The sequence below is a fragment of the Pelophylax lessonae genome (assembly GCF_965119305.1).
Source record: "Pelophylax lessonae genome assembly, chromosome: 3".
NCBI classification, from domain to species: Eukaryota; Metazoa; Chordata; class Amphibia; order Anura; family Ranidae; genus Pelophylax; species Pelophylax lessonae.
Window position 1 is genome coordinate 625,488,489 of NC_138770.1, and position 24,295 is coordinate 625,512,783.

The window sequence follows — 24,295 nt, forward strand, 5'->3', positions numbered from 1 at the left end:
AAAAAAAAATACTTATTTGCAAAATTTTTATAATGGTAACTAAAACAAAATGTGTGCTCCTTTTTTTCACTTATATTGCAAAAAAAAAAAAACCCCAGTGGTGATTAAATACTAACAAAAGAAAGCTCTATTTGTGTGGAAACAAAAATGATACATTTGGGTACAGCGTTGCATGACTGAGTAATTATATCATTCAAAGTGTTAGAGTGCTGAAAGTTGATCTGGGAAGGAAGGGGGTGTAACTGCCCTGTATGGAAGTGGTTAAACAAAAATCATGTATGATATTTATTTATTTTTTTTGTGCTGATCGGCATACTTTATTTTAGAGGGGTTAGGATAATCTGAATAGGAATCCCTGGTGTGATAGATGCCATTGTCCTTTTAAAGAAAAGCACGTGACTTACCTGCTTAACTTCTTTTGGTGCTTCAGTTAGGGGTCTTGGCTGCTATCCGTCTCTTGCACAAGCATGCACTAGAACCTGACCATGGAGAAGAGAGCCTTGACCCTAATTGAAAAGGCAAAAGGTGGCAGACTTCTATTTTGAATGTGTTGTGACTTACCGATTTGGTGGGTCTTCCTTCTCTTGTCCTGCGCAGGAAGTAAGTAATGCTAAAGGCAGAAGGTTTTTCTTTTCCTTACCCTACTATAGGGGCACTCTAGACTATACTTTGCAGCTTGCTAAAGGCAGGAGGAGCCAGAAGCGTCAGTGGGGAACCCCAGAAGAGGGAGAATCAGAGCTGCTCTTTGCAAAACCATTACACAGAGCAGGAAAGTAAAGCGTTTTAAAAATAAATAAATAAATCCCTGTAAAGACTGTGCAGGGAAGATCAGCATCTGAACTCAGAAAAGGTGGAGGTAATATAAGGCATTACAATTACGTTTAAACTTTTTTACCAGTTGTGTGCATTATATTTTAAAATAACCATATGCATGGAAAGTCTCCGCTTTTAGTACTACTTTAAAATGATTTAGATCTCTCTTCCACCCTTCATATAGCTTCATGTCTGACTCCTAGTTAAAATGCCCATATATCCTACTTCTGGGTGTATTATTTTTATATGTATGTGTTTAATATAATATTACTTTCACAGTAAAATGTTAAAATTAACCCCTTTTTATAGTATAGACTATCTGCTCTTTTTGTACTATAAAGGGCTAATTTTAGTGTGTAGTGTTGTGTTTTTTTTTTTTTTTCTTCTTTAGATATTTTTTTTTTTTTATTTATTTTCCCTCCTGGATTTTTCCTGAGATCTAGAATCAACTGCCGGACTGGGCGATGGGCTGGATAATCTAGATCCAGTGGTCACCCCAGTCTGGCGAGCGCATGAAGACATCCGCTCCGCGCTAGGTTGGCCACAACGTAACCCCACTGTACAGGGGCTGGCCTGCGAGTTAAACTCCTCACGAGGTCGCATACGACCGGGTCTTGGCCCAAGCAGCAGTGTTCCTCCTGGCCGACAGTCCCCCCAACTTCGATGGGAGGGATTCTAGCTGGAGCGCTGCCCATCCAGTTCCTGGTATGGCGAGTAGCTGTCTCCTCTTCCCCTGGAGGGTTTTGGGGTGAACGCGGGCCCCTCTTTGGGATGGTTGAACCCCTGGGTTCCCCACCTTCCCATCAGGTACCCCCCTCTTACCTGTACCCTTAACTTACCCCCCCCCCCCCCCACTTATGCTGTGGCTGTTTAGGTGGTCTGGTCCACCATCTGGGGTAGGGACAGGCGCTATGCTGGCAATGGGGGCTGGGGGGGGGGGATGTGCGGCCAGCGACCAGCTGTGGGAAGTGTTGTACCTGGTGGGGGCTCCTGCCATGGCCCCCCCGTCCTGCCTAGGTCTGCCCTTGAGGCCTAGGGATCGCTCCTGGGTCCCTGGAAGCCTCGTGGTGCCATGCGGGGCCGCCATTTTGTTGTAGCCTGTGTTTCTATGCATGGCGGCCATGTTTGTTTAGTCTGGCAGCCATTTTGCGGTGGCCATAACAGTGGAGCCCTGTGGGCGGCGATTTGAGTTGAGGGACCCCCTCCTCAGCCCCCTGGTGCTGACTCCTGGAGCTTTTTACTTCCTGATTGCCGTGCGTGCAGTGCAGATTATCCTGGTGACTGCAGGTGCCGTTTTCTGCTGGGTTCTCCCTCTCTGCTGAGGATCGCTTGGTGCTTTTTGCCTGGCGACTGGGTGGTGCTGCCAGCGCGGTGGGGGTTGTCCCTTGCAATGTTTTACACCTTTTTTGTGGGGTCCCCCTGGTGAATCATGGAGTCTTTGGAGCACATCTTCCCACCTGATTACCCCCCCCCCCCCCCCCAGAGACTGCGGGGCCCTCCGGCTCCCAACCTGGGTGGAGCTGGTTTTTAGGCAATGGCTAGCAAAAAGTGCCCCCTGCCTTATCTGTCTCGTCAGATCCTGAATCTGATTTGGCCACCGCGGATGTGGGTCACCCTGCTGAGTCTGCAACCATGTGCCTGGAATCCTCTGATGGTGAGAATAATTCCTCCACAACTGCAACTGTGCACGAAAAGGCGCTGGTGGATGCACTGCTTGTATCTGTGCATGAGACCCTAAAGATGGGGGATGGAGGCGCAGGTTCCCTTTGGCACTCGCAAGCCATCCAGAGCGGCAAAGGTGTTTCCTTTCCCCGCCAAAATTGTCCCTAGAGTGGGGATGACCAAAGCATCCCCTTGGGGTCCCTAAAAGAATTTTCTAGGCGTCTTCAGAAGTCTATGGAACGAGGGTCCCCCACCAGTGGAACAGTCCACTTCTTGATTGAACAAGGCAAACATTCCGGTTGAAGGATCCAGCTGACAGGAAGGTGAAGGCTGTGGCCTGCAATATTTACACTCTGCCTGGTTCAGCACTGAGGTGGGTATTCACCATTGCCCTGGTGTAGCAAACTCTTACCGAGTGGGCTAAGCTTTTACGATGTGACCTGGACGTGAGAACGGCTCCCCCCGCTTTTGCTGAGCTGGTGGACGAGCTGGTCCAGGGGCTGTAGTTTTTCTTTGATGCGGGTCCCCTAGTGGCTCAGCTCTCCATTTTGGCAGTGGTCCTTCTTTTTTTTTTTTTTTTTTTTTTGGCTTGTCTTTTGGCTTAAATGCTGGTCTGCGGACCAGATGCCTAAAAAGGCCTTTGACTGTTTTACCCTTTCAAGGAGATTACCTGTTTGGAGCTACCCTGGATGACATCATTAAAGGTCTCACAGCGGGGGAAGAGTACCTTTCTTCCGCAGGCTACTAAGAGCAAGAAACCTTGTACTAGATGTGGGCCCTCCGTCTTGGCTCATAGGAAGTTGTTTCGTCCCTCAGGGTCGACTGACAAGGGCTCAAAGCCTTTCACAGGGCCTCCTCTGGGGGATCCGAAGGAACCCAGTCTGGCAAGCCGAGAGTGGGCTTCTCCAGACCTGGGGACAAGGCTCCTTCAGCATTAAGGTGTGCCCTCACCTGTATCGGGGGGGGGGGGGGGGGAGGGGGAAGAAGTCTTTGCTGGTTTCCATGCCTGTGGACTTCCCTGGTACAAGACAAGTGGGTCCACAAAGTCATTCGGTCCGGCTACAAGATCTCATTTCGCTCTTGTCCCCCGGCAAGGTTCTTTCCTTCCAACTTCTGCCTGTCCCTGGATCACTTACAGGGTCTGTTTGGGATGGTACAAGACCTGTTACTTCAAGGGGTGATTGTCGAGGTTCTGACTTCGTAACGTTGTCAGGGTTTTTACTCAAACTGGTTTACAGTTCTCGTTAAGGAAGGCAAGGTGCGTACAATCCTGGACCTTAAGGCATTGTACTGCTTTTTGCAGGTGTAGAAGTTCAGAATGGAGTCCATTCGCACAATGGTGGCATCCCTGCGTCAGGGGGATTTTCTAGCCTCTATCGACAGCAAGGATGCTTACCTTCACGTTCCGATTTGTGCAGGTCACCAGTGCTTCCTCTGCTTTGCCGTGGGAGAGGAGCATTATCAGTTTGTGGCGTTACCGTTTGGTCTTGTTTCTGCTCCTCGGGTCTTCACAAAAGTGTTAGCACCGGTGTTATCTTTGTTGCGCCAATAGGGGATCACTTTACTGGGCTATTTGGAGGACCTCCTTCTGTGAACGGAGTCGCCTACTGTTCTGATGGAAAACCTGGAGATCACAGTACGAACGCTGTGGGAGTTTGGCTTTGGTTCTGTCCACAAAGCTGGACTATCTGTGTCTGACTCTGGACTCTCCCTTAGCCAGTGTGCTCCTTCCTCTAGTCAAACTCCAGAAATTGCAGGCTGCAATTCGTCCTCTGCTGTCCAGCAGATGGTCATCCCTCCGAACTTGCATGTGGGTGCTGGGCCTGATGATGTCTGCCTTTTTTAAGGCGGTTCTGTTTGCACAAATCCATAAGAGATCCCTGCAAAGGGAGATTCTAGCCCAATGGGATAAGACTCCGCAGTCTCTGAACATCAATCCGATCCGGCTGAGTCGGGAAACGAAAGTCGATACGGTGGCTTTGTTCTCTTGCGCTTCTTTGTCTGGGCAAATCCTTCCTCCCCTTGTATTGAACAGTGGTCACCACAAAAGCCAGCCTGTCCGGCTGGGGAGGTGTCCTCGACAAACCTGCTCAGGGGATCTGGACCCTGGAAGAGTCCAGACTACCGATTTAAATGTCTTTGAACTCTGAGCGATCAGACTGTGGCTGGACCATTGGACAGATCGTCTTCAGGGATGCCCAGTACGCATTCAATCGGATAGTGCCATGGCTTATGTCCATCACCAGGGGGGCACAAGAAGTGTCCTGGTGGCTCTGGAGGTAGCTGGCATTCTAAGGTGGGCAGAACGGATTGTTCCAGACCACTCCGCCATACACATTCCTGGGGTGGAAAACTGGCAGGTGGATTACCTCATTCAGCAGGTGTTGGACCAAGGGCAGTTGTCCTTTTCATCCGGAAGGGTTTTATCAGTTGTCTCTCTGGTGGCGCATCCTTGAGGTAGATCTGTTGGGGTCTCAGCTCAACAAAGGTTCAGAGGTTTGTGTCTCGGTCATGGGATCCTGTTGTGCACGCCACAGACCCGCTGGTTGCCCCATGGGCTCAGTTTTGTCTGATTTACGCCTTCCCTCTAAAGCTTCTGCCAAGGCTTCTACACAGGATCGAGGCAGAAGACATTCCGGTCATCTTAGTGCAGTGGTTCTCAACTCCAGTCCTTGGGACCCACCAACAGGACAGGTTTGCAAGATAACTAAATTACATCACGGGTGATCTTATTTGCTGCTCAGTGATTGCAGTATTCTAGTCTGCATCTCCCCAAAGTAATAACTTAAATCTGGCCTGTTAGTGGGTCCCGAGCACTGGAGTTGAGAACCACCGTCTTAGTGGCTCCAAGGCCAATCTGGTGTTGCTGGTTGCCGACGTTCTTTAGAAGCTTCCTATTAGAGCATCTGCTGTCCCAAGGACCAATCTTCATCCTGCTTTACAGTCGCTGGCTTTGAAGGCTTGGCTGTTGAATGCCAGGTGCTGATGGATAGAGGTATATCTGAGTCTGTGATTCCTACGCTGTTAAAAGCTAGGACATCTACTTCTAGAAAGATCTACCATCGTATGTGGAAGATGTACACTGCGTGGTGTGAGTCTCTTGAGGTTCATCCTTGCTCCTTCTCAGTGGTTCGGATCTTGACCTTCCTTCAACGGGGGTTGCACAGATATTGGCCTTGAGTACCATTAGGGGCCAGGTGTTGGTTTGGCGGTCTTTTTTCCAACGACCCTTGGCCACACACTCCCTGGTGCGTACCTTTTCTTCAGGGTGTCCGACATTTGGTTCCTCCAGTGCTGTCTCCGTTGCCACCTTGGGACCTCAATTTGGTGCTTTCTCCAGAAGCCTCCCTTTTTAGAATCCTTGGAAGATTCCCTTGCTTACACTTCTCATAAGGTGGAGTTTTTTTGTTTGCTATTATCTCTGCGTGCAGGGTGTTAGAACTGGTGCTGTTATCCTATCGTTTACCTTAACTGTTGATTCACAGAGCTAGGGTGGTTCTTCGCCCCTGTCCGTCATTCCTCCCAAAGGTTATCTCTGATTTTTCATTTGTATGAAGACATTGTGTTGCCTTCCCTGTGTCCCAGGTCTAAACGTCTGAAGGAAATTTTCTTGCATGCCTCAGATGTGGTCTGGGTTCTTAGGGTATACCTGGCAGCTACGGAGTCTTTCAGGAAGTCAGACTCCTTATTTGTGCTCACGGAAGGGCCGTGGAAAGGGTTGTCCTCTTCCTGTGCGACCATTTCCAGATGGAGCAGACAGTGATTTAGGCCTATTCCATTAAGGGTCAGGTTTCTCCCTGTTAACCACTTTACCACCGGAGGATTTTGCTGTCTTCCGTCCAGGCCACTTTTTGCGATTCGGCGCTGTGCGACTTCAACTGACAATTGCGCGGTCATGCGACGCCGTACCCAAACGAAATTTACGTCCTTTTTTTCCCACAAACAGAGCTTTCTTTTGGTGGTATTTGTTCACCTGTGCGACTTTTTACTTTTTGCGCTATAAACAAAAAAAGAGCGTTTATTTTGAAAAAATAACAATATTTTTAACATTTTTTTTTTTTATATGAAATTCCCCCCAAAAAAGATGTAAAAACCAATTTTTTTTAAAAATTTTTGGCCAATTTGTTTTATGCTACATATGTTTGGTAAAAAAAATCGCAATAAGCGTATTTTGATTGGTTTGCGCAAAAGTTATTGCATTTACTAACTAAGGGAAAGATTTCTGTCATTTTTGGTGTTTTTAACGCGTAATGGCGGCGATCTGCGATTTTTGCGGGACTGCGGCGGACAGATCGGACCCTTGACTGACATTTTTGACACTTTTGGGGTTACCAGTGACATTACTGCAGTAATCAGTGCTATATATGCATTGTTACTGTAAAAATGACACTGGCAGGGAAGGGGTTAATTTTATTGGAGAGGGAGGGGTTAATGTATGCCTGGTGCTTACTGACGTGTGGGGGGGGTGACTGTGTGAGACAGGGACAGATCGGATGTCCAGCTATGCTGAACACTCCGATCTGTCACTTAGGAGATCCGCCCGCTCTGTTTACACAGGCGGGCGGATCTCCAAACTGGATTCCCCGACGATCGGGGCAGAGCAGCGGCGATCGCCGCCACTCCTCCCCTGGCCCGACTCCCGCTGTGAATGAAAACAGCGGGAGCGCGCCTCCTACAGGGGGAGGAGTCTGGCGACGTAGGTCTACGTCGTCAGACGATAACGAGCCACTTTGCCGCAGTAGTACTATGGTACTCGGCGGTAAAGTGGTTAACTGCAGACTTTCAGCTTTAAATTTGAGGGTATTTACATCCAAATCAGGTGAACGGTGTAGGAATTACAATAGTTTGTATATGTGGCTCCCACTTTTTAAGGGACCAAAAGTAATGGGACAAATTAACAATCCTAAATCAAACTTTCACTTTTTAATACTTTGTTGCAAATCCTTTGCAGTCAATTACAGCCTGAAGTCTGGAGTGCATAGACATCACCAGACGCTGTGTTTCATCCCTGGTCATGCTCTGCCAGGCCTCTACTGCAATTGTCTTCAGTTTCTGCTTGTTCTTGGGCCATTTTCCCTTCAGTTTTGTCTTCAGCAAGTGAAATGCATGTTCAATCGGATTCAGGTCAGGTGATAGAAGTGGAATGTTATGCAATGGCCAAGTCATTCCCTTAAACTCTTTGGTTGCTTTGGCAGTATGCTTCGGGTCATTGTCCATCTGCACTGTGAAGCGCCGTCCAATGAGTTCGGAAGCATTTGGCTGAAAATGAGTAGATAATATTGCCAGAAACACTTCAGAATTCATCCTACTGCTTTTGTCAGCAGTCACATCATCAATAAATACAAGAGAACCAGTTCCATTGGCAGCCATACATGCCCACGCCATGACACTACCACCACCACGCTTCACTGATGAGGTGGTATGCTTTGGATCATGAGCAGTTCCTTTCCTTCTCCATACTCTTCTCTTCCCATCGCTCTGGTACAAGTTGATCTTGGTCTCATCTGTCCATAAGATGTTGTTTCAGAACTGAATTTGATTAATCAAAACAATACATGGTCAACTAATTGATATGAAAATAATGGTTAGTTGCAGTCCTAAGGTGATGTGTGGCCACTCTTTGATTATGCAGAGGGGTGGACTGCAATAGCTAGTATAAAAATCTTTAAATATAGAAGTATTGATCTAATTTAATTTAGAACTGGTTAACATTACTTCATTTATTAAATGACTCACTCTTGCATACATCAGTTGACTGGCTTGTTTTCCTCCCCCCACCCCCCTAAACCTAAAGGGAATCTCTACACCATGAAGGGTAGTCCTCTTAAAGACAAGGAAGGTGCTGTGCTCTTAGTGGAAGACTTGCCCTTAACCTCCCCGTTCTGGTAAAAACTGTACATTTTTGGTCTTTGTTGCCAGTTGTCATCAGGACTACTTGAGAGGGGGGACACAAACAGCAGAAACACTTGCCAGTGCTTCTAATCTTTTCACAACTCAAGCAAAACATTTGGCCATACATACTTTATAATTTTATTTTAATCTAATGTCTAATTTTTGTGTTTGATCTGTATTTTAGCTACTACTGTATATATTTAAACTATGGCATTTCTTCTTCCTTGCTTTCCCAGATCTTGTATCTTCCATAAGAAGTAAGAAAAATGCCCACTTTGGAACTGAAAGTAAAGAGAACCGTAGTGGGGGCAAACCTCCCTCCGCCCAGGAGAAGTGCACAGATTTAAAGCAGCGGCTGCAAGCTGCCAATGTGCGTGCCCATGCCCTGTGTGAGCTGGAGAAGAACTATCAGCTAAAAAGCCGGCAAATACTTGGAATGCGCTGAGAGATGCTGTATTTTTGAGAAAATTGGATACTATTTTTTATAGCAGGATTGTCCTTCAAAGTTATTTTTTCAAATTAATTTATAAATGTTTGAATGTTCATGCCAGTTGCACATACTAACTGGTTAGGTGAAAGGTGCATCCTGAATGTGAGGATTCTGTAGTGAATACAGAAAGTGTGTGGTTTTCCTTTTGGACTGAACCAAAAATGTCTTAGCATTTTAAGCGGTTGTTTTTACATAATATATCTAAGTTAAGGTTCACACTAGTGCTGCCCCATAACAGTTTGTCTTTAAGTGTATTTTGTAGCTTGACTATGATACATTTTTGTGCTCCATGCATTTCTGTTTGGTGAACTCTAGCCATATCTGCTGTGACATTCTTGTTGCTCAGAGAAAGAGCTTTATCACAAAACTGCACTGAAAACACATATACTTGTGTTTTTTGCCCACTACTATTGGTTTTGAGGCCAGAAATGTTACATGTCATCAGCAGTGCATGCACCTTTTCAAAATGGTACAGTACCATGTTGCATTGTTCTGAACAGGCACTATGGAGAATAATGTGATTCCCATTGTTGTTGGCAGGTGCATGCAAATCACACCAGTGTGAATAGGGGAATTAAGGTTTGCATGGGGGAGTTTTCAGTCTGTAATGCTTTGATTACACTAGAGTGTATGTGATGTGGCTGGAATGTGTCTTGGAATATAATTGTGCAAATTAGACACCTTTTTATTTATAACCATTTTCTGGTTTGCTGCATACAAAATTTGTTAGCTTGTTTTGTTTTTACTTTTATCAAAATCTATTTTAAGAGACTGTTTTATTTATTTTTTCCCCTGTATGTATTTGTTAGCCGCGTTAGGCCCCTTTCACACTTGTGTGACTGCAAAGTCCCATGATTCCCTATGAGTACTGTTCATATCTGTGCAACTTCAAAGTAGTCCCTGCACTACATTGGTCTGACTTTGATGGGTTTTTGAGGTCTATAGACCTCAAGATTTCACAGGCATTGCTTCAGTCCAGTCAAATTTGTGGCAAAATCATGCGATTTTTTTTTAGGTTGCACAAGTGTGAAAGGGGCGTGGTAGCTAAAACACACACTTGTTTCCTTTTCTCTTAATATTTTCTTTTACACACCAGTTGCCCATGTGAACTGCGGTGTACACTCTTGGCAGCTTGAAGATACTGAAGAGTGGAGCCAAGTACTGGGATAATGCAGCACTGTCATCCATTTGTGTAGCCGAACGGTGATAAAAATATAGCCATTTAGATGTGCCTAAAAGCGGAAAGAGCTACCCAGTTATGGTTTCCAACTCTTTATTGTAAGAATGGGTAGTTGTCTTGACCCCCCCAAGTAATGGAGGGGCTCATGGGGATGCTCTCAGTTTCTAATGCTAAAGGTTTCCTTTAAAATGCACCTTAGCCTATAAACATTAAACTTTTGCAAACTCTTAACAAGCAGTAATAACATTTATTTAACCCATTGCTTTATATATATATATATATATATATATATATATATATATATATATATATATATATATATATATATAATGTTTCCCCTTTTCAATAATCTTGAGTTTTCCATTGAAAAAAAAAAATTGTCACAAAACATTTATAGGAGCCATAAAGTACCAACAGGCATATAAGCAAATTCCAAACAAAAAAAAGCCTTTTCCAAAACTTGCTCTTCCCTCTAACAGTATACAATACAATGTGTACATAATCCATGTATGTATCCAAGGGAGAACTATGCAAAATTATATTAAATTCTATGTCCTATGTGCTGTTACGCTCTTCACTGAATTTTCATGTAGAGCTGCACAATTCTGGATAAAATGAGAATCGCCATTTTTTTTTTTTTTTGGCTTAGAATAAAGATCATGATTCTCAGCGTAACATCATCTTTTACATTATACAAAAAATTGGGCTAACGTTACGTTTTTTTTTTTTAAAAATTCATCAAAGTGTTTTTTTCCCCCAAAAAAAACTGCATTTGAAAGACTTCTGCACAAATACAGTGTGACATAAGATTGCAACGCTTGCAATTTTATTCTCTAGGGTCTCTGCTAAAAAAATTATTATATATAACTAAAATATTTGAGGGGTTCTAAGTAATTTTCTAGCAAAAATACTGATTGTAAGAAAAAGGCTTAGGGCTCTTTCACATGGGCGGTCCGATCAGATCTGCCTGTCAGTTTTTTAGGCGGATCTAATCGGATGCCCCATTCAGCCCTATGGAGCAGCGGATGTCAGCGGTGACATGTCCGCTGACACCCGCTGCCATCCGCATCTGATCCTGTCCGTGAAATCCGGACGGATGGAAACCCTATTTTCCATCTGTCCTGGGGATCGGATCGGATGAGAGTGGACAGGCGGTCCGCTCTCATCTGATTCTCCATAGAGAGCAGCAGGGGCTGTGACACCTCCCTCTCCGCACTGCAAGCGGAGACAGAGCTGTCATCCGCCGGCTCAGCGGGGATCGTGGATCGATCCCCGCTGAGCAGCACGGATCCGCCTACGGAGGCGGACCGTGTGAAAGAGCCCTTAGTCTTTAGGAGTTTAATCTGCCCTCACAAACAAACAGAAGTTCATTCCTTGATCTAAAAGAACGAAAAGATACATTGTACAGCATTGTGTTTATAGTTATTTAGTAGCCGTAACAATGTTGATAAACATTTTGCTGTGGTGTCTTCTCTTTTTTTTTTTTTTTTTGACAACTGTGAGTGAGCAGAGAACGGCTCTGTAACAATCAAGGACATTTTTTCAACGATTATTCGTGCAGCTCTATTTTCCTGATATTAAGTAAAGAGGAAAAAAGAGAGCTTTTTTTCACGTCATGGTAATACAACTCTGACAACTGTAGTAATTGGGTGCAAAATAGAGGGGTTCCTTGAGTAACAATCAAAGAAAGGGGAATAAAGAGAAGATTACCTTTTTGGGTGGCCATCTCTGTTGCAACCTCAACTTCTAATTTCAGGGAGAGGATTGTATAAAAATGTTCCTAGGATTTCAGACCCCAGGGGCATATCTAGAACATTTGGCATGCGGGGCGGATCCTATATCTGGCACCCCCACATGGGCAGGTGGTGCACCGCACATTGAAGTGACATCGCGTGTAGTGCCTCCGTGTACTGTGGCCCAGAATCTGAAAGAATCATCCTTTCTCTGCTCCCCCGGAGGCCAGGCCCCACCTCCTCCTCTGCAAAAACTGTGCCGACTGACCCGAGGCGCCAGACAGAAATACATGTAACTGGCAGTGGCACACTTACTATGTGCTACTGCTAGTGGCGTCACTAGGGTTGGTATCACCTGGTGCAGTAAACCATGGTGTCACTCCTTTACATTACACAGCCCCCGTACCTCTGGACCCCTTTACATTACAAATCCCCTCTACTTCTGGACCTCTTCACATTACGCAGTCCTCATACCGCTGGAGCCCTTTACACACACACCTTTATATTATACAACCACCCCCCCCCCCCCCCCCCCATGGAGCCCTTTACATTACACAGCCCCTCCCAGCTCTCCCCCTTCCTACCTTATTAGGGCATGCAGGGCAGGAGACACTGAAGCAGAATGGGAGAGAAACAGCAGCCCTGATTAAATAGCGGGAACTGCTGGACAGGGGCGTAACTACAGGGGTTGCAATCGCAACCGGACCCCATGCTCCAGGGGGCCCATGCAGCTCCCCTGTACACCTGGATAGGAGGGGCGGCGGGGTCAGCATGTAGAGGAATCACTGTCCTCCCTTTTCCTCCTGTAGCTGCAGGAGATTGGTTACTCTGTATGCTGCCCCCGCCACTCCTCCTATCCACTTCACTTGTCTTCTGCTGTCTTTGGGCCCCTGTGTCCTCCCCTAGTCCCCCGCCCCTACTGTTCTGCCCTCCCACCCCTACTGTGCTGCCCCCCCCCTCCTGTCGGCTGCTGCAGGGGATGTGTCACAATAGAGAACCAGGAAGGGATCAGTAAACATGTAATTTACCAGCTCCTTCCTTTTCTGAATGGACAGAGTCATAGTCAGTGACATTGTAAAAAATGATAAAAAATAATACAATTATAATACCAAAAATAAAAACTATTGACACCCATGGGTGAACTTCCAGGATCACAAAGGTCACACTTGCGACCGGGCCCTGGCATTCCACCACCGTGGGGAGGCCCCAAGATGGCAGGAAGGGGGCCCAGTGCAGAACTTGTGAAAGGGTCCCCCTGCGGGACCGTAATAAAGGGCCCCGAAATGAGAGTAAAGGGCCCCAGGATCAGTGGGAAGAGCCCCAGGCTTGAAGGGAAGGGCCCCGGCCAGGGGTCCGGGGGGCCCTTCATGGTTTCTTGCACCAGGGCCCTGAAGGTTCTAGTTACGCCTCTGCTGCTGGAGTTAACTTTGCAAGTTAACATCAGGTGATTGGTTGCTAGGGAGGTTGCCAATACCCTGCACATTAACTTAACATTAAATTAAGTTAACTCCGGCATTTCCCGCTGTTTATTCAGGACTGCTCTCTCTCCCCCGTTCTGCTTCAGTGCTCTGCTTTCCCGTGTTAGGGAGTGGCCGGCCCTGGGTGTCACCCTGGTGCTCCCTGACACCCCCCCCCCCCCAAATGTGTGGCACCCTGGGTGAAACGCCCCCTGTTCGTATGCCACTGCCAGACCCTTTCAGACTTTGAATGTGAATCCTTCAGTACACTAACCAATTTTTCATTAAGCATTATCCGCTTACGTTTCATAAAAGATAAATCTATCCCTGAACTCTTCCATGTCATTGCTGTTGCAATTTTAGCCACAAGGAACATATGATAAATCAACGTTTGATTATGTCTGGGTATGTGTATGTATATATATATATATATATATATATATATATATATATATATTTATTTTTTTGGAAAATATTTTTGAGATTTTTCAACATACACAAAAAAAAAAAAAAAAAACAGTACAGACCTATAAAACAGGACCACTAGGTGGACTGTAAGGTAGACCATTCAACCACCCCCACCTGCCCCCGACCGCGTAGTGCAATAGTCCATAAAGATTCAAACAAGATAATGAAATCTGCAGCTAACCAGGACTCAATACCAAAAGTATGTACCTGAGAGCGAGAAAGGTCTTTCATCCAAACAAATCCCTCACTTTGCCAAAATTCATACCTTCCTCTTGCTACAAAATTTGTTAAAAATTGGTCTAATTTAGGGTATCAGAGGCCGATAGCCAACACTGCCAAACCTTCTCAAACTTCTTGGGACATCCCCTACTTAGGTAAGTAGCTTTATACAAAGGCAAAGCCTTGTTGATAATACCTTTCCAATAGGACAAGGAAGGGGCCCCAGGCTTCTTCCAAGATATCAGTATAGCCTTGCGAGCATAAAATAGGGAGATAGACAGGAGAGTCCTCTGCGCCTGTGTGGTGCAATCTTCTTGACCAGGCCCATTAAGCCAACTGAGATCGTCAGGGGTACTGGAAGGCATATCAGTTCTCGAAGAGTCTGAGTAACACCCGTCTAGAACTAATGTATCTGTGGACAATGCCAAAATATGTGATCAAAGTCCGTAGAAGAGGTGGTACAGCGCCAACACTCCGCAGAACCTGTGCCATACATAGAGGCTATTCTGGCAGGGGTATAATAGGCTCTGTGAACCAATTTGAATTGTATGTATCGATCTCTGGCTAACATCAGCGTTCGGAACGTGTGCTCCCATATGTCATCCCACTCTTCCCCCCTGAAGGCACCGATGCTAACTACCTGTCCCTACATTTAACCAGTGCTTTTGGCCTTTCCCCAAATAATTCCTTATAAACCCCTGACAGAAATACGAACAAGGAACCCAAAGTGGAGAGTTGCGCAGAAGATACAAAAATACCGGTAGAATTTTCATTTTTAAAAGGTTTACTCGACCTATTAAAGAAAGGGGTAGGTGTTGCCACGCTTCGAGTTGTGTCCTGACCCTGGGAAGCAACAGGAGCAGGTTCAGTGACATATAGTCCCCACTCTGGGTGAGATGTGGAGACCAAGATACCTTAATTCTTGAGACCCAAGGTATGGGCACCATCCCAGTCGCCTGGGCTGGAGCCCCAGCATTAATGGACATAACGTTGGATTTCTCCCAGTTCACTCGCAAGCCAGAAAACCCCTCAAAGGTTTTCAAAATCTCAAAAACTGCCTCAAGGGACTGGCCTGGACCCTGTAAGAAAAGCAGAAGGACGTCACCATAAAGAGCAATGCATTCCCTGATACCCCCAACCTCTAGGGCTTTCACCGGCGGTGACAACCGAAAGGACTATGGCCATTGGTTCTATTGCTAGTGCAAATAAAGAGGGTGAAAGTGGACATCCCTGTTGTGTTCCCCTTCCCACCGAGAACTGTGGGGAAACTGCTGTGCCTATCCGAAATGGCTGCTTTGGGGCTGCTGTAGAGCAGAGGTATCCATGTCAGAAAAAAATGCTTCCGAACCCCATATAGTGTAGGACCATGAGCATTTATTTCCAGTCAACTGAGTCAAAGGCTTTCGCCATGTCGAACAACCTGACCAACCACACACTGGAATTAGGATGGTCAATTTGTAAATGCGCAAATAATCTCCGTGGATTTCTGGGGAATAAAGCCTATTTGGTCCATGTCTACCAAGGTGGCGATGACCCGTGACAACCTAGTGGCTAATATCTTGGTGAGAATCTTAAGATCCTGATTCAAAAGGGAAATGGGTCTGTAGGAAGAACACTCTAAAGGGTCCTTGCCCGATTTAGGTAACGGGATAACTTGAGCTTCCAGAAGCGGTTCAGGTAGAATCTTGTGCTCCAAGCAAAAGTGAAACGGGGACTGGAGTCTCGGGACAAGTCTCCATATGGATCCTATAGTAAAAGCAAAAAAATCAGCGCTTAACTCTAAATGAGGTGGACCACTCTATGTGTCTTCAGTACTAACTACTCAAAAACCTTAAATGTCACATGAATCCAAAAAACCATATAATTATGCAATTGAACTTCTAAAGGCGGATGTGAAAATGTGTAAAATCCCAGTAAACGTGATAATAAAAAACAATAAAAGAATATTTCTCAAAGTGATGTGTGCTTAATCCAAATGTATGTGATGTTTAAGAAATGGCTGACAGGTGGAAAATAAATAATACCGGACAGGTGAAGGGTAAAATACACAAAAAAATGTCTACTCAATATGGTGACAATGAGCAAAATAATTCATGTAAGAATAAATAAATAATATTGTTCAAATAACAGTAAAAGTGATCTCAATCCAAACAAAGGAAATATCGACCGCCGGACTGAATCTTTAAAAGTGCAACTGTGCTAAACATAAGGTGCATGTGTGTCCATACATAAGGCTTCAATCAGTCCAATCCGGTCATTAAAGTGCAAGGTGCCTTGAAATAAAGTGATCAATACGAGTGCAAACAATGAGTGAAGTCCAAAACACAGCAAAGTGGATGTGACCCGGTGAGCTCGCAATCCAAACCCAGGTGCAGTGGCCGCTCACCTCCACAACACTCAACAAGAGCGTTTAAGTATTGTTATCCCAGCTTCTGATATTTTCCGGACACACGTTAATTTCCCTCCAGCTGTTTATGGATCTATGTCTCAGAATGGGTCCCCACGAATTTGTCTCAGTCCGTTTATCTAATTAGTGGTAGGCTCTGTCTCTGGCTCCTGTGGTCCTCTCTCCTCCCTGTCAGATTGGGGAGTGGCGATATTTCCTTTTACCCTTCACCTGTCAGGTATTATTTATTTTCCACCTGTCAGCCATTTCTTAAACATCACATACATTTGGATTAAGCACACATCACTTTGAGAAATATTCTTTTATTGTTTTTTATTATCACGTTTACTGGGATTTTACACATCTTCACATCCGCCTTTAGAAGTTCAATTGCATAATTATATGGTTTTTTGGATTCATGTGACATTTAAGGTTTTTGAGTAGTTAGTACTGAAGACACATAGAGTGGTCCACCTCATTTAGAGTTAAGCGCTGATTTTTTTTTGCTTTTACTATTATTGTGATAAGTGGGGACACTATCAAATTAGCTGCTTTCTCGGAGGAGTTCCACGTTTGATTTCGGTTTCTGTTTGCAGTTTCCTTGGTGTCGTTTACCTCTGTTTAGCGCATAAGTCTAATACACCATATGGATCCTATACCACTCTACACAGAGTCAATCTGGACCAGGAGATTTGTGGGGAGAAAAGGCCTTATCGCCGATTCTATCTCTTTCGTAGTAATATCCTCTAGACTGTCCCTATCCGTGTCTGAAAGTGTTGAAATTTGCAGTGATGAGAGTAAGGACTTTACCTCCTGGTCATCGTAGGGTGAGATAGGTGCATATAGCTTTTTATAATATTCGACAAATGTGTCTAAGATATCTGCCGGGTCAGTAAGTATCAAGCCCTGAGTGTCCATGTCCAAAGCGGCCAGCAGCTTGCAAATTTTGTCCCCCTTTTCAAACAGGGTTTTGGCCCTCCTAGTCCAAGAGGTAAGAGTTAGTTCAGCCAGGGCCAAGAGGCGGTGGGCCTCCAACAGAGCTGCATAGGTGACTTTTGAGGGGCCAGGGGCATGAGCCAGCTCGCAGTCCCATTCCCTGTCCTGCAGTTCCTGTAATGTGGAGTTGTACTCCCTACGAGCTTGTTTAATAGCTGAGATATAATGACCTTGTATGCATGCCTGGAAGGCATCCCATATAATGGGAAGTGAGGCTGACGATTTGTTGTCCTCCCAGTAACCAGTGAAGACGGGTGCTACCTGAGAAGCCACCGACTCCACCTCAAGCCATCCTGGGCTTAACCTTCATGCACCCCTCCTGATCCTTAATGGAATACCTATATGGATTAAAAGTGGCATGTGATCTGAAAGACCTCCTGGTAAATAGTTTGCTCCCCCTACCAATTGAAGCATTGGTGTGTTGGCAAAAGCCAGATCTATTCTAGATGAGGATTTATGGATTGGATAGATGGAAATAACTTCTATTAACAGGGTTCTTCCATCTCCAAAGCTCTGTCAAGGAGGCCGTGCTTGCCCAAGTGGATAATTCAACTGAGGCCGTCCTCACTGGATTAGAGGAGTCTAAGGCAGCATTCAATATAGCATTGAACTCACCCACTATCAGGAGGGGGAGGTGCATGAAGGGAGCCAGTTTGTCTATCAAATCATATAACACCTGAACTTGAAAAGGTTGAAGAATATACAAGTTGGCCAAAACCATCTTATCAGTATGAATATCTGCAATGACAATCAAATAACGACCCCCAGGATCTGAGATGATTTGATGGATAGTACATGGCACCGACTTACTGAATAATATAGATACACCCCTGGAAGAGGTTGAATATGTAGCATGCAAATCACGCTGAATCCAGGGGCGACGCAGTGTCAGGATCCTGTTACCATCCACATGAGTCTCCTGTAGGAAGATTACATATGGTCTAAGGGGCTTACAGTATTGGAACATCAAGGCTCGACGGAATTTGTCATTAAGGCCTTGAACGTTCCAAGACACCAAATTAACTATCGTCCCCGACATAGATAAACTTAAAATAGATTTCTAGGTGCAGAGTAAGAAAATAAAGCTGGGAGTGACGGGACACCCAAGAGCCCCCAAGAGTCTCCATCTCATTAGATAATAAAAAGCGGGTTTAAAGTATTGCAGTACGATTCAAAAAAAGTTCCCAGTCCTGTAAAACACCCTGCCGCTGTGTAAAACACCGAAAAAACTTATACACGCAGTGTCCTCCCAAAAACATGTAAAAAAATCAGAAGAGCATGGAAAAAAAGAAAAACAAAAGTGTTCCAAGTAGAACAAAAAAGAAACGAACCAAATAAAGATGTAATGCAAACCAGTAAAGCTCTGTGCTGTCAAAAAGGATATGTATAGCCCAGTAGATAGAATATCATCTGCCCCATTCCATAGCACAAAATCAGACAGCTGGGCAGAGTGTTTTAGACCAACACTTCCACTCCACTCCTTCAAATAGCAATTGCAGCATGATGTACCGGATACTCGTCGTTGGTCTCTATTAGCAACAGAGGTCTTCCTCCCCTGACCAGCCAGTCAGTCAACGACTCATATGCTGTCAAGCCAGTCGTTGGCCTCCAAAGGCATATCAAAGAACCTGACAGTACCCTGATGTGGAACTCTCAATCTACTGGGGTAAAGCATGCTATATTTGATGTTTTTCTCTTGTAGTCTGCGCCGGACTTCATTAAAGTAGCGGCAAAGTTTCTGCACCTCCACGGAAAAATCAGGAAATAGCATCACTCTGGTGTTTTTGTTAGGCAATTCAGGATGCTTATGGGCCTCTGCGATATCAAGTCCCGGTCCCTGTAATTTAACAGGCGAACTAGGAAAGGCCTCAGTTGTGGTTCGAATGCCCATTTGTCAGTAGGTACTCTTATGTGCTCTTTCCACAACATAAGTGGGTGGCATAGCCTAGAAATCAAGCAGTGTTTTAAAGAGGCCCTCTCCGCAAATACCTCCGGGCGGGAGCCCTCCACCTATTCAGGTAGGCCTACCACGCGGATATTGTTGCGGCGCTGCCTGTTCTCTGCGTTGTCAACTTTATGGGATAGAGAACTCACCAGGAATTGCAGCTCAGCGATTTGAGATGTATGATAACCCTGCTAATCTTCCACTGTGCCAATGCGGTCCTCATCCTCTGTGAGCCTGTCCCTGATTTTGTCATGATCATGGCGGATCAATGTGCATTCAGACGCCAAATGATCTATACTGACCATCAAGGAGGCCTTTCATCCCTGTATCGCTGCCAGGATCGACCTGGTTATGGCGTCCAAGTCCGCTTCTGCCTGGGATGGTGGGTCAGGCCCCTCCGCTGGTGGAGAGGAAGAAGGCATCACCTTAGGGGTTGCTGACAGTCTCTGCTCCGGCTTCTGACCTCACTGTGTAGCATGCACGGAAGATGGCGCCTGGTGAGCACATGACCTGCCCCTTCCCGGACCGCTGAGGCTTCGGGTCCCAGAGCGGCCTGCCCCGGCCTTTTGCAGACATGATTGCGGTCACAGAGGGATCCAGGAGGTAAGAGGAATCGAGCAGATGTCTCAGGGAAGATGTGCGTGCCCGCTAACAGGAGTAAAGTGTCAGATCTGCACGGAGCTCTTGGTCTGCATGTCTCTCTCCTCTCACATCCCGGCCACATTCCCCCCCATGTCTTGGAATATTGGCAATGGGTTTATTTAATAGGTCACATGTTTGATTATTGTAAGGTCTACTGCTACCGGTGTGTAGTCATGGAAGGAAGGATAGAAGAATATTTGGGAGTAAAAAGTCAAGAAGGGGGAAAGATTGGGTATGTAACAATGATCGAGGAAGGGTGAGATAGAGGAAGAATGTTGGATATGCGGGTTCGGGCCACCTCCCCAAGCCGCATGTCCAACATTCTTCCTCCATCTCTCCCTTCCTCGGTCATTGTCACATGCCCAATCATTGTTACATAACCACCTTTCGGCGCTTCACTCTTCCTCATTGACATGGAGGTTAAATTTCAAAGTATTGAAATTATGTTCCTGGCAGCCAGGAGGAAAAAACGCAAAGCAGGCCTTTAAGCTGCAGAGATGGGGTCAGGCAGTATAGAAATCAGGTTCATTGTGGGAAACACTGGCATTTGTGTGCCCATGACAGTGTCATAGGCATGAACAACATGAGACCAAAAGTCCTATATTGAAGGGCACATCCACTACATCTGCAAAATGGTGCATGTGTCTCCCACATCTCCAACATGCCTTCAAAGTGGAGGGGAAAATTATATGATATGTATTGTGAGAGGGCATTGGTACCAGCATATTAAGATTTTAGGATACTTCCTAGGCTGTGGATGCTACACTGGTCTTCTCTTAGAATGGATGCTTTTTCTACTTCATCCTCCATGAAGTTACAGCCCAAGTCCAGAGTATGTGTGAGCAAGTAAAATAGTATAGAGTTGTGAAATGTGGCTTTCTTTCTGAAGACGCAAGGCTTTGAACTAAGTTCTGCTCTCTCTATGTAGTGAAAACTGTTTTGAGAGCAAATTAAAAGGTAGGTAAGGTTGGTAAATGGATGTAGTTTAGTTTTTGTGCATTGCACTTATGATAGGAGACAAAGGGCCCTAGGGTCTGATAAGGAAGCATAAGCATATTCAGTCTGGGGGAATTTTTTCAGTTAAGTCCAATAATTTCAGTAGGGAGAGGATGCAGTATGGAAGAGGGGAAGAATGTGGTCTTTTTGTGGGTAGCAGCTAGGGGAGCAACATGCAAGGGGATAGGCATTCTTCTAAAAGGAGCCACAGTTTGCCCTAAAACGTCTATCATAAAACATATTTTATGATAGACTTCCACACAAAAAAGATGCAGGCCTTTAATTTGTTTCTACCTGACTAAGACATTATAGTCAAATCGGTCTGGGAAACAAACTGGTATTTACCGGAGTAATGCCAATTTCAGAGTAGAAAAAAAATGTGGTCTGAAGTGCAATTGGTATAGCTTAAAACGTACACTATATTATCAAAAGTTTTGAGACACCTGCCTTTACATGCACATGAACTTTAATGGCATCCCAGTCTTATGGTGGCCATACACTATACGGACAGGTCTGTGTCTGCTCTGCATATGCAGAGCAGACACGGACACATCCTGCTCTACTCAATGGGCCCTTCGATCCCGTCCACACAGACGGAAGGGACTGATCCCCTTCATTTTTTTTTTATATTGGATTGAAGGTAGGCAAGTGTAAATGGACACAACTCCACCATAGAGGTGAATGGAGGGTTTGTTTGGGTCCGCCCAAAAAACAGACAAGCAGACCCGATCATGTGAAAGGGGCCTAAGTTTGCTTTCACACTGATGCACTGCGGTTTAACCTCACCATGGGTACAGCACAGTCAGTGCTGTATCTTGGCCTAGGCCAACAAGGCCCAGGCCTAGGGCGGCACTTTGCAGGGGGGCAGCAAAAAGCTGCACCCTGAAGGAAAAAAAACAGCCTCCTCCCAGCACAAAAAGGGTCCCCGCTGGCTTGCGCTACACTTTTTGTATAGTGCCAGTCTTGTGTGGTGAATTGGGCCAGAGGGCAGGGTCCAGGAGGCAAATCAGTCTGGTACCCCCATAAAGCGGTCACAGTACATAAAGCGGTCACACTGCTACCTACCAGTATGATAATACCGGCCGGTCAGGACATTCGGACAGACCGTAGGCCGCCGACCACACTTAATACAACTGGCCCGATGGCCGCCAATGCTTATAGGTGTGGCACTGCAGCCAAATGCTCCGCCTTCTCTCCTCTGTCCCTAGGCACTGATGGGCACTCATATGTTGCACTGATGGGCGCTAATAGGCTGTACTGATGGGCACTAATATGCTGCTCTAATGGCCACTGATGAGGCGACAATGGTGGGTACTGATAAACTGCACTGATGGGCACTAATGAGGCTGTACTGATAAAGCAGCACTGATATGCTGCACTGATGGGAACTGATGAGGCTACACTGATAGACCGTGGTTGTGGTCTGTGGTTTACAGATGACAGGGCAGGAAGGGGTGTGGTCTTTATAGGAAGGGGTGGGTCATATTTATATTAGGGGATGCACAAGTTTCGTCAGGCCTAGGGCAGCAAAAAACCTAAATACGCCACTGAGCACAGTGCACCTGTGGCTTTCCTACAGTTTAGCTGCACTTTGCTATAGAATTCTATTATATCCTGCAGATGTGGTTCACTTTTTGAAATCACACCAAAACTCCTGCGTTCGGTAGTTTTGGTGTGCTTTCAGAAAGCGCACCAAACCCACAGATAATAACAGAAGTTTATGACTCAGTGCAGGTAACCCGCAGGTGCACTGAGCTGCACTTGAGGATTAGTTTGAAAGCAGCCCAGAGTAACCAGTGCAGAACTAGAGCAGATATACCCATTGCTATGTGATTTTAAATAAAAAAAAAAAAACTGACGTTTAAACAATCTTCACTTCAGGAATTGCCCTGCAGGTATTGCTGGATGTTGCTGTCCCAGGCCGAGTGCATGAGTCCCAGCTCTGCTCTCTACTGCAGTGACTTTCTTTCTCTAAGACACAGAGAAAGAGATGTACACCGCTCAGGCAGTTGGAACTTCACAGCGAGCCATCGATGCAGGACCTCAGGATCGCCACCACAAACAGGATACAAGAGAAATGGCCGCACATCAAGCAATGGCTCACGATGAAAGGCTTTATTGAACAAAGATGCAAGGTACAGCAAAATGGATTGCATTCATGGAAACTGTACTATATTAAAAATACTATAAAAAGTACTATAGCTTCCATGGTTAAAAAGCTCTCTATAAATGGAGGTGTACCTTTCATTCAACTGCCCATTCTCCATGAATTGATAGCCTTTTATTTCACTTAATTGAAATGATAAACATTACACAGATTGGCACCACAGCTAAAGTCTTGATAGATTAGGCAACAAGTTTTGAAGGAGAGAGTAAGCAGATTGCATCTTGAAATTTTCCCAAACTGAAGAGGGACACATTTTACAGATTTGTTGCACAGCTTTTAATCCTTTTCAGGCAAACCACTATTTTTGAGGTCAAGAGCAGGTAGATTGCAGCTGAAAATAAGAAACCATTTCCTTTTTTTTTTTTTTAAAGCATGAAGATGGTAACGTTTACCAGGTTTAGCATCACAGCGTTTAAACCTGTTTGGATAAACTGCTATACATGAGCCAGTAGGCAAGCAGAATGTGTCTTACAATAAAGAATTTGGTTATTTTTTTCCCAGACAGAAGAGATAAAATATATACGGAGACAGAATAAAAACAAAAATATCAAGAAAAATGCATTTAGAAAAAGTTATAAATTGATTTGCATTTTAATGAGTGAAAAAAGTATTTGATCCCCTATCAATCAGCAAGATTTCTGGCTCCCAGGTGTCATCTATACAGGTAATGAGTGAGATTAGGGGCACTCTTTTAAAGGGAGTGCTCCTAATCTCAGCTTGTTGTTACCTATATAAAAGACAACCCTTCACAGAAGTAATCAATCAGATTACAATCTCTCCACCATGGCCAAGACCAAAAAGCTGTCCGAGGATGTCAGGGACAAAATTGTAGACCTACACAATCCTGGAAAAGGCTAAAAGACCATCGCCAAGTAGCTTGATGAGAGGGCAACAACAGTTGGTGCAATTATTTGCAAATAAAGAAACAAAATAACTGTCAATCTCCCTCGGTCTGGGGCTCCATGCAAGATCTTACCTCGTGGAGTTTCAATGATCATGAGAATGGTGAGGAATCAGCCCAGAACTTCATGGGGGAATATTGTCAATGATCTCAAGGCAGCTGGGACCAAAGTCACCAAAAAAACAATTGGTAACATACTACGACGTGAAGGACCGAAATCCTGCAGTTCCCGCAAGTTCCCCCTGCTCAAGAAACCACATGTACAGTTTTCTAATGAACATCTGAATGATTCAGAGGAGTTAAACCTCTGACCAAAGTGTTGTGGTCACTGGACAGATGAGGCCAAAA

The 24,295-nt window shown here is 45.2% G+C and overlaps 1 protein-coding gene across 1 annotated transcript in view; it reads left to right on the top strand.

Moving 5' to 3' along the window:
* The window catches only part of NEK2 (NIMA related kinase 2), a 30,072-nt gene extending 21,237 nt beyond the window's left edge, over positions 1-8,835 (top strand). Inside the window, exon 9 of the mRNA XM_082251727.1 lies at positions 8,604-8,835. Coding sequence (XP_082107853.1) covers positions 8,604-8,812 — 209 coding nt within the window. The 3' untranslated portion in view covers positions 8,813-8,835. The remainder of the gene's footprint in view (positions 1-8,603) is intronic.
* The last annotated feature ends 15,460 nt before the right edge of the window (positions 8,836-24,295 follow it).